Source organism: Orbicella franksi, chromosome 8 (genome assembly GCF_964199315.1).
Source record: "Orbicella franksi chromosome 8, jaOrbFran1.1, whole genome shotgun sequence".
NCBI lineage: Eukaryota > Metazoa > Cnidaria > Anthozoa > Scleractinia > Merulinidae > Orbicella > Orbicella franksi.
The window spans coordinates 24,334,729-24,345,928 of record NC_138152.1 but is presented as its reverse complement, the minus strand read 5'-3'; the positions used below and the strand labels follow the sequence as shown (position 1 = coordinate 24,345,928).

Here is an 11,200-nt window from a genome sequence, read left to right as displayed (position 1 = left end):
CACATTTGATTTGCAAACTGGGGCGCTTATTTCAAATTTAGGATAAGACGGGGGGCGCTTATTCGCTTATTTAATTTTTTCCCAAATCGTAGCCTGACATGATCATTTTGTTAATACATCATCTGCGCTTAAATACCAACATAAGCTATTTATCGACATAAAAAGCTGATCCTAAAGTTTAAATCGCGGCACCGTTAGTACTTAACGTGTTCAACGTGTCCACTAAACGTGTTCACATACTGAAACAATGTACAAATCTAATGCTACATGACGAAAACTATATACTTCTTGTTGTCTCATTACGCGTCCACAAAATGGGGGGAGGGGAGGGGGGCGCTTATTTTAAATTTCGTCCGATAGGAGGGGCGCTTATTCGAAGGGGCCGCTTATTCCAGGGGGGGGGGGGGGGGGCTAATTCGAGGATTTCCGGTAGTAATTCTCCATTCCATGGCTTGTACGTTTTCCAGGATACACCGAAATGCCTTAAGCTGTAAACCAAGTCGTGTTCCACAAATTTCCCACTTCCTGCCCCTCAATCACCATTTAAAAATGATCAGTACTATTGGCATAAAATCAGACTGTTAATCAAAATACAATACCACAAACCTAGAAATTCGGCTATCACTTTAAGGGCCTCGCTTTAAGGGAAAAACAAAAATTATTCGGGTGTGTATAAATTCGTCTTTGTCGGCAATAACGAGTGTTTTATTAAGGGGGGGGGGGGGAGAACACACTTTTATTGAAAACAGGAGGGTGAGAATATGGCACGTGAAACAGAAAAAAACAAATGAAAATTCACGGCGGGAGAAAACCCAACATAGGGCATGGTGTGCGAAATTAAAATTGCCTTCACCACATCAGCACGTATCACAGTCGAATATTTACTCTTACAAAGTTGTGATCCTAAATGTAAATAAAAAACAGCTTCCATATTACTTGTACTATTAATGCTAACTGGATGGTGCCGTCGCACTAATGAGTAAAGTTATTGTATGCAAAGTGGTTTAATAGAAACGCTAAATTTTTTTTTCATTATTGTCTTTCAATAACATGTCAGTAGCACATTTTTTCTTGCTTTTATTTTGTCTCTTTGTTGCTCCATTCTGCTAACATGCGGTTTTGAATAACCTCTAAAGACAGTGAAACGTGCTCAATGAGCACAACTCATTTATGATTACATCTCTAAATTAAAACCAACTTGAAACACGCTGCCGGCTTCCATGGCAACGCATCTGGCCGTCACAAATGCAGGCTGTGTTGAATTAATTTGCAGTTGAGCTATTTTCGAAATCCGCTTCAAACGGCGACCAGCGAATAACAAGTTATTGGCAAAAAACCATGCTATGACATTATAGAATGGACGCTTTTGTGCCACGGCGTAAACGTAATGTGTTTGAAGGGGACGAAATCAAACGTCAGCTGGTTGTGGTAAACAGACTGATGGGCGTGGCTTGAAGAGTTTGACACGCGCGACACATCTGCTTGATGCGCGGTAACGCATGAGGCACAATAACCTTCAAATTTGTAATTGCTTCAAATTAGTTCTTAAGGATAGCCAATCACAAGACACTTAGGCGTAACAATGTGCTCGGGTTGAGGGACACAAAACACAAGCATCGAAAAATACGGCTACTGGCAAAATTACGCGCCAAACGGAATCCATTCAAAGTGATTTGCGGCTGGCAAATATGATCGAAGCGGCGCAATGAAAACGCAAAACCTTCGAACGATTCTGCTCACGGTATGCTGTGTGTCGTATCTTTTAGTCGGCGCGGCGATTTTCAGCGCCTTAGAATACGACGATGACCAAGAGATGCGTAAAAACATGACAATCCTACACAACACGCTGACTAAGAAGTACAACATTAGCGAAGAGGACGTCAAAAAATGGCTTCAATACCTCGACAGCAAAGCGAATATCGACGCTGATTTATACCAGTGGAGCTTCGCAGGGTCGGTGTATTTCGCGACAACGGTCATCACGACCATAGGTAAGTTACAGCGCGTCTGACGCGATGAAATTAGCTTGATTGGATGCGATATGTAAAGGCTCTACAGCAATTAATAGTGCGGTACGGGGGAAGAAGGTCTCTTGAAGTGAGCTCATCTCCTATATGGCTGCAACAGGCACCTGTAATAATACCCGTTGTTGTTCGACATCAAAGCGAACAGACGATTTTCTTAAAAGCGTAAAGTCGATCGCTTTCGGAAAGAAACGGCGAAAGGAAGACAAACACAGATATTCTAAGCTACGTAGAAAAACTTTTAATTGTAATAAGCGCGCGATGTTGCATACAGATTTTAAAAAAGCACTTCCTTAAACCATTTCCGCGATGTAATGTTTAACTGTGATACATCTAACCGGGGAATTTCCTCTTCCAACTTTGTTTGCCATAATAAACAAAGGCCCGCACGCAATAATTGAAGTGTGTCGTGAACAGTTTAAGTGAGGAATTCCTGTCTCATGATAAAACCCAAAACCTCCTACAAAAAGAAATATTGTACAAGTACACAACCAGATACAATTTCAATCCGCACTAACGCGAAACTCTATCTTTATTTACAGGCTATGGGCACACTGTTCCCAAGACGGACCGTGGAAAGATTTTTTGTATGATTTATGCGGCGGTTGGAATTCCACTCGCGCTAACGATGTTTCAGTCGATCGGCGAACGGTTGAACACGTTTCTGGCGCACATGTTTCGACGAGTCAAGAAAAAGTTAGGGATGAAAAACACCGAAGTGTCAAACACGGCGAATCTTGTGGTACTCTTCGGGTTGTTATCAATGGTTGTCACAGTGTGCTCTGGAGCGTTCATATTCAGTCACTACGAGAAGTGGTCGTATTTTAAATCGTTTTACTATTGCTTTATAACAGTCACAACGATTGGATTTGGCGATTACGTGGCCTTGCAAGATAGCAGAGAGCAACGATTTGACGACACTTACGTGGGAATATCTCTTCTTTTTATCTTTTTCGGTCTGACTATTGTAGGCTCAGTAATGAATCAGTTAGCGTTAAGACTATTAACTGCTAGTCAAACCAAAGAACCGGCAGAGAACCTTATTGGCGAAGGGCCGTGCGTGTGCGAGAAGTGTAGCCGACTTGGTACTTCACGGGACTCTATGATTTTCGATCGATATTCTACGGATTATACGACAACACTGCTGAAAAACTTCGAGGAAGAGATCACATTTACAACGTATAAAGGCCTGCATCGGAAGCGCGCTTCAATTTAACGCGACTCCAGTATGCATTACATTCAACACAAGCGGCGAATTTAAGCCGCTCGTCTTAATCAAAACGGTAAGGAGAAGTTTTCATGATACTGGGTATTTTTCGACAATGTAAATAGAAAGCTTTCTCTTAGTTTGGTCTACGGAACACCGCTTATTTCCTCGGTTATCAACCACGAAGCAGCGCAAATGATTTCAGCGATAGTTTAATTGCAGGCTCGTTTATTTACGGTGTAGCAATGAGTTAGTGCCGTTTTGAAGAGCCAGTCTTTAGATGTAAACCGTCCGGGCGTCCTCACAACCGCACATTTAATTGGCAGATATTTGCTGTTTGAAACGGGGTTTTTTCACTCAAAGTCGCTTTCCTTTGGCTCGAAACGAGAGCTAATCACCTCTAAGGCTACGCTAAGCGCCGATAAGATTTAGGATAGTTTTACAAAGTAAAATCAATCAAACAAAGTGATTCGAGCGGGTGATAGCAAAAAAGCCACCTGTTATAGCCCCGTATGAAAGTTTAATTAATAAAATTCATTTGTATGCAGACAAATTTATCTTGTTGTGGAAGAAAAATTTAGAGTGAAAGACTCTACAAGAAAAGCTAACGGATTGTGCTTCCAATCTGCCTGGCTAGCGAGAACGCGATAGTGGGAGGATAAAGACCTTTTAAATACGAAGCAAATTTGTCGAGGAACGCCCGGTCGAAGCGAGTCTCGAGTTAGTTATGTGAATATTTTATGACGCGGGGTTTTCACATGAAACAATTCCTCGTCGAGATGAAATGGATTTTGTAATCATTTTGTACCATGAAAAAAAAAAAAGAAAAAGGAAATAACTGTCGTTTCAATTTCACAAGGAAAAAAAATCCATTTCTTAATGATTTCTCATTTGTAAGTATATATAAAAAATATCGTTCAACTCACGTTTGTAAAGAATATTTTTTATAGTTTACTAAGAAACGTCCTAGAGTGTTTTTTGACAGAGTAATTGAGGTCCAGACTTTTTCGGATACGAAATCGTTCCTGTATTGTAGGAAGGATCTCTCCTGAAATAAATAGCACTTTATGTATTAACTGCGAACTTTAGAGCGAAGAAAAAAATATGTGAAATTAAAACTTTCTACAAAACAAAGACCAGTCTAGGTTTTGTCTTTATTATTGTTATTATTATGCAGGAAAGGTGCTCAAAATGTAAATACGCCGAGATCCCGCTAAGGTATTCAAATCACCGGGCCAAATAACACAAGTATAATTTTCAATTTAAACTCTAAAATCGACCCGAAGTAGTGTCGCGTGCCGCAATAATAAAACGACAACTGCCTTTCAGAAGCAAAGTTTTAAACCGACGAAAACCTCGCAAATTGTGATCTGATCAAAAAGCCCGAAGGTTCGCAAAATTTACTATCTACTTCGCCTAGCATAACTTCCTTTCTCAAGAAAAAAAATAATACCAGATACGCTTGAAAGCGAACACGTAAAATTCTGTTTTCGCAAAAATATAAATGTATACATATATCTACTTTTTAACATCGAATTTTCGTGTGCCATGGCGTGTTTAACTTCTGCTTTCTGTTTCCTCTTCCACAAACAACTGTTCTAGTTAGTGTTCACCGTCGACGGTGTTAGCCGATTTAATGAAAACGTTAATTACACGTTTTTTGGCGTAAAACGCGTCGCTGTGGTAACTTAAACGAACTTTACTCGAGGCCAAAAGAGAAGCCTCATTTCCGCAGGGGTAAAAAAAAAAACCGCGGACATTTTGGGTTTCTTTTTTTTTCTGTAAAAGATAAAAAAGGAATATACGTATATATTTCAAACGGGTTGTATCGATGATATAAAGTCAAGAAAAGTCATAAAGAATTCTAATTTCAAGTGTAACGCTAACATCGCTGATTCATAATACTACGAGGTAAAGAACTTTTGCTAGAGCTGTAAAACAATGCTTCTCTAGATGTTTGGTCTTTGCAAAACAACGACAAGCACTGATGTATTCTTAGGTACATTTTGACAAGGGGGTAAAAAAAACAATTCTGTACAAAGTACTCTCAAGTGACATATTCTCAAAGTCGCCAATTGTACTTTAGCGAGTGCATTCTGGCGTTTTATTTTTCCAAACACTGTATTGTGAACAGTAATATTTACTACATTCCATCATCAATTATTTATCGCTCCGTTTGAAGGAGTTCGGCTTTTTCGATAAAACTCCACCAAGGTGCTAACAGATTCCATTGTACGGGCATTCTTTTGTTGTTGTTTTTTTTTCCAAAATGTACTGTACGTTTTTTTTTCTGAGGTTGTTTTGCTCCGTGCACCTAAACGACAGTATTTTGGTTCGAGGTGTTATGTTTAGGAAGAACGATTTCGAAAGGACACTACACAAAACGAACATACGAAAACAAACACACACAAAAACGCAGCAATATAAGTTGATAACTGCTAAAAATTTACACAGTGTGGCAGCGAAAAGCGAAAGAATAATTGCCTCAGTAGGCCTAACTCTTGAAGTAGACTTCCAAAGGTCTTAGATTCGCGTTTATAAGTTTTTCAAACCGAGTAATTTTACTTCAAACTTGGCCACCACAACGTTATTTATCACATTGCCACTCAGTAGGGTCTAAACCTGCCGAAAATAAATAAATACCATTGCTATTAATTAGTGCTCTGCCCGGTATTTACACAACTATTCGCTATGTGTCATTATCTAAGACCCCTTGGCATTTTGGATTACAGTAATGTATTGAAAGCCCTTGATTAAGGTAGTCAGCCTGCCAATTCACCAGAACCTCAAATATTAGAACACGCAAGCAGACAAAACGAAATGCGCGATTATCTCCTGCAGAGAACGGGATAAATTTCAATTCAACATCACTTCAACTTTTAACTTTAACACCACACAAGAATTCATAAAAATTAAGGCCGCAAAACGTCGTGTAAACATTTTTTTTCTTGTCCACAATTCTTATGCCAAGAGTAAGCTGTTTTTTGTTTTGTTTTTTCTCTTTTTTTGTCCAGGGCTGTTCTAGGTGTACGGTTTTCAATACCATTCAGTTCTGTCGCACAAGGGGGCAAATTATTTCAACTATATGCCTGCCGTGCTTGACAAGTGGTCTGGCAGTAAGCCTTGCTGGCCTTGATGAGATGTCGATATTTATCCACATCCCTTGGTATTAAATGAACATGCAAATGTGATTGATTTAATACACGCAATGCAGCTGGCAAACTTGGAGATCGTTCAACCTTACGCGAGTAATTAAGAATTGGTTTCAGACCGGTAAAAAAAATAATAATAACAAAAATGAAGAAAAAGCTGAAAAATAATTTATTTAATAATAATGCCCTTAGTACAATCTAGAAAAAAAAAAAAAAAAAAACGAAAAACGCAAAGTTTCGATATCGTCATGACATCATTGTCAATTGAAAACTAAAAAAAAAAAAAAAAAAAAAAAAACAGAACAAAACAAAGCAAAATGAAACAAAAATACAAACTCTTGCCTTATTAGGCATTAATATACGGAGGTTAGAACCCAGGGTACTGAACGCGACTCGCACGAATGCACAGAAACTGTCACTGTTCCTTTTATAGTAGCGTGTAACTTAAATTTAATAAATCACAAAAGTCATGCAACTTATGTTCTCTTGGATTTATGTTACCTTCTACAAAATTGAAACTTAAAAATGGAACTCTAACATTGTCAAAGTTCGCACAGTAAAAACTGCAAAAACAATGTTACGTCCTCTAAGCTTTTTTGAAATTAACAGTGCTCACATGTTAGGTCACGATCATTATCTTAAATTAGAACAAACAAAAAGAACATTTTAATCATGTGCATAACACCCATTCTGATTAACTGTGATGTCGCTTTGTATGAAATAATAAAGGCAATGACTCATCATCGCATTCTGTTGGCTATATTTCATAGAAGTTTAAGCTGGGGATTCAAACAATTACATAAATCCGAAAAACGCAGGCTACGACTAAGGTCCCGGCTAAACGATCCCAACATTTCAACGCAACATATCGCAACACTGTTGGGCGCAACATGTTGCGTGTGTTTGGCCACCCTGTTGTGACTTGTTGCGACATGTTGGGTGTTTTTGGCACAAATTTGAAAATGGTCAAATTTTTCATGTGACATTTGTGGATGTTGCATGACGTTGTACTCGTTTGGCCAGGTTCGTGCAACAATGTTGCGCCTGGGCATGTGCACTAGTTCGATTTGCAACACCCAAAATGTCGCAACACGACGCAACAGGGTGGCCAAACGCACGTAACATGTTGCGCCCAACAATACTGTGATATGCTGAGTTGCAGTGCTGCGATCGTCTGGCCTGGGCTTGTAAATGCTGGGCCAACAATGTAGCGATATGTTGCGTTGAAATGTTACCATCGTTTGGCCAGGGCTAAGACGCTGTTTTCCTTCAAGAGAGTCACAGTTAATTTTTCTTACTTGCATTACAATAAAATTCAGCGCGGATGTCATACAATTTCGGGGTGGAACTACACAGTAGCCTAAAATTGCCCCACATTCACGGTGAATTAAACAACATCAGCAGCAACACTAACAACAACAGCAAAAACCGTGAAAAGGGCTATTAAGAAACCGAAACACTAGACTAATGTCTTAAGTACTATGTTTCGACTCGAAATTCAGAAGCCGTGACTAGAGATGTTTGCTCGTGTCAGAATAAATATACAAGAAATTTAAACAACAAAAAATTGGATTGCATGAAAACAAAAGACAACGAACAGAGATCATGAAAGCGCCGGGGGCAGAATTGTAGCTGTTGTTACGTGTTTTTTGTAACTACTTTTATCTTTTTGGGGGAGATCTCTTTAGCTTTCAATTCGGAACCCATTTTACACAGCGACAGTTTTGACGTGAAATCCATCGCATTCCCCATTAGCAAAAGGGCGATTGAGTCAGAAGTTGGTGTATTACTGGGCTAATTTCGACTGTTATGAACTCTGTCAGTGGAACAGCTCTGTACAAAGACAGCCTGGCCTTTACAAACTCAGCTGAGTCTATAAATCAACATGGCGACCACGAACAAAGACGTTTTGAATGGGGATAAAAAGGTATATTATTCACCCAAGAATTCGTGTTTATTTAACCAGTCGTGCAATACGCATTCAAATCAGTCGTGGTATAAGTGCTTGCAGAGACATTAAAAATTAAGCAGACTTGAGCGCACGTCGATCAAAAACACATTACTCACAAAAACAATTTACTTGTCTGAAAAGAAAAAAAAATGTTAACTTTGTTCTGACACGACAGAAAACGTCACGCTAAGGCGCCAAGGAACTTAAGAGCAAGACCCATCAATGGGTCACCTCTTATGAAAAACTATTCAAAAGCAAATGAGATGAAATGGTGACGTTATTGATGACGGGTAGAACATGAAATGCGATATTAGCTACTCTATGTCTCTCGTGCATCAACGCATGAACTGTTTTTTGGTTCAAAAAGGCAGCAATTTATGAAATAGCAAGAGAGTGTTGGCCAACATGAATGGCTTGCTGTCAGCCTGGGACGGCAGAGGAAGTTTCGTCGCTTACACGATAACAGGAAATGCTTCTACATACGCAGGCGTGGGTTGTCATGTACATAATGAAGTCACGACATTACGAAATAGCTACGGCCACCTGTAAAACGCAATATGCATCGCTATCAAAGGCAGTCAAAATGCGACATCTTAATGGCAAAACACTACGGCTAAAATAATAATTTGCTCTAAGTAGGGCTTTAACACAAATGCACATGACTTAACGCGAATTTAAAAGCATAAGAAATCATGGCACTTTGTACAAAACTTAGTTGTGAAAATAAGACCCGTAAAAACAAAATCAGGTTTAAACGAGATTCGAACCCACGACCTCTACGTTACCGAAGCAGTGCGCTACCAGGCAACTGGGAGCTCGTAATACGTCTTGTTTCATATATTCACTGACAAATGAATACGAATTTAACACGACCCCACACGAGAGAAAATGGACTCTTGTGTCGTTGAGAGTCGCCACATGAACTCTTTCAACCTATAAAATAAGAACTATTCATTTTTTGTATGCTCTTGTTACGAACATGGAACAGTTTCGTTAACACAGATCTGAAATCCATTGTCAAAGCACAGTTCGTTAAAATTAAGGGCGTACCAGGCAAAGAATTGATGACTACAAGAAAAACGTTATCATAGACAGTAAACGAGTCCAGAGTCAATTGCTAATGATTTTCTCATTCATCTTTCTCTGATTTGTTACTTCGTTCTTGCTTGAAAAATGGGAAAAAAGCAAAACAAACACACAAAAAAACCTCACATACAAAACAGAACAGAACAAACAAAACAATACGTTGAATAGTGTTGATAACCCAAAGAGATTTGTTACAGTCAGCAGGTACGATATGTTTTCACACAAACACTAAACAAGGTTGAAAAAATATCGACAGTGGAGAGAACGCCATATGGCATCGAAATTAATTGGGAATTAAGCCCAGATAGAGTCAGCTCTAGTCTCAGTGATGCTGCAGAGCTAACAACAAACAGCGAAATTTAAAATCTTAAGGTAGATAGTGGAAATTAAAGCCAATTCAAATGATAGAAGCCTCTGCACTTTTGCAAATAAGCACAAGGAAGAAGATCTGGCATTATCAGTAAAACAAGATAAAATGAAACAAGAGAGAAAGATATTGTGTTTGTTTGTTTGTTTGTTGTTCTGGAAAAGATTAACGAGTGCCACATTTTTCGCGATAGAAAAATATAATACAATAAAATCACATTTTTACCGCAAAATGCGATCCATAGTGCATTTAAAACCACACACAATTAAGCAGATCTTTTCTAATTAACGTTTTCTTCGTTTTATCACGAAATTAAAATAAGGCGGTCAGTTTTGTGTCTCATTTTCGCGACGAACTCTTAATTGTCTCAACACCGACGCCATTACAACACGAAATTATAGAAAGATAGTTATTTTACTTTTAAGGCTTCAAAACAAAGTGGAGAAAAGTACACTTTAAATGCAAAATATGGTGTAAACAGGGTAAAAGTTAGGGAGAGCTTTTTATTGGCCACGTCACATAAGACACTTTCTTATGCTCGGAGTATATCTCAAACAGTACCGTATTAAAAGGTTTCATAGTTACAATCAACGGCTAAAAGTAAACAGTGACATCTGCAGCGTAAAGTAATCTAGCGAGTTAAGGGCGTCTTGTCAAAAAATTCCGACACATTTTTCCCAATTTGGCTCCAAGCGAAAGGTTATGTGGCATCTAAATTTAGTTTCAATGGCCAGCTCTTCACGACCTCAGTTATTAAACGATGCTAAGAGTTACATTTAACCCGAATAGTTCGAAACTCGGCACGAATTTCTTTCCTCTGGCTTGAATTACTGCATATGGTGCATCAAGCTTTGTTCTTAACAAGATGACAGACCACAAATTTCAAAAAAAAGATATGGGCAATGATATGATATGGCATATTAGGCAGATGGTAACTAAGAACTAAAACGAAGCTAAGTTTGAAACACAGCTAATTTGCAACCAAAATTCCTAGTCTGTTACCAACTATAAGAACCACATCACATCTGACTCTTTTTTTGGAAAATTACACAAAGAAAATTATAATATCACCAAGAAGAAACTGGAAGTTCAATATTTTTTTTTATGTTTCGTTTTTGTTTTCTTATAAAAGACTACAAGCTTTGACACAAAGATTCACATGGAAGAACACGCAATTAGAAGGAATAAAAGATGAAAAATTTACCTACTGAATTTTTCATGTCTTTTACAAGATACAATAGCGAAAACAAAGCAAACAATATACTACGGAATAAATAAAGGTCTTCTTGACGAGTACCACGAGTTTGGCTAGTCATTACGGACAACTTTATTTGGGCGCCATCAAAACGAATAAGCTATGGCCTCGTTCAGTTCGATCAGCGAGTAGCGCGCCTGCGAGTGTGTTTGGCATGA

At 38.6% G+C, this 11,200-nt stretch overlaps 1 protein-coding gene across 1 annotated transcript; it reads left to right on the top strand.

Moving 5' to 3' along the window:
* Window positions 1-415: 415 nt before the first annotated feature.
* Window positions 416-3,247, top strand: LOC145495856 (potassium channel subfamily K member 9-like). Its single transcript, XM_081475446.1, has 2 exons — window positions 416-1,991; window positions 2,567-3,247. The coding sequence occupies exons 1-2, from the start codon at window positions 1,706-1,708 to the stop codon at window positions 3,238-3,240; spliced, it is 960 nt and encodes a 319-aa protein (XP_081331572.1). The 5' UTR covers window positions 416-1,705; the 3' UTR covers window positions 3,241-3,247.
* Window positions 3,248-11,200: the final 7,953 nt, after the last annotated feature.

Coding starts and splice junctions, on each gene's coding strand:
- LOC145495856 (XM_081475446.1), top strand. CDS start 1,706: ATGAAAACGCAAAACCTTCGAACGATTCTGCTCACGGTATGCTGTGTG. Junction 1,992..2,566: donor AACGGTCATCACGACCATAG/GTAAGTTACAGC, acceptor CTTTATTTACAG/GCTATGGGCACACTGTTCCC.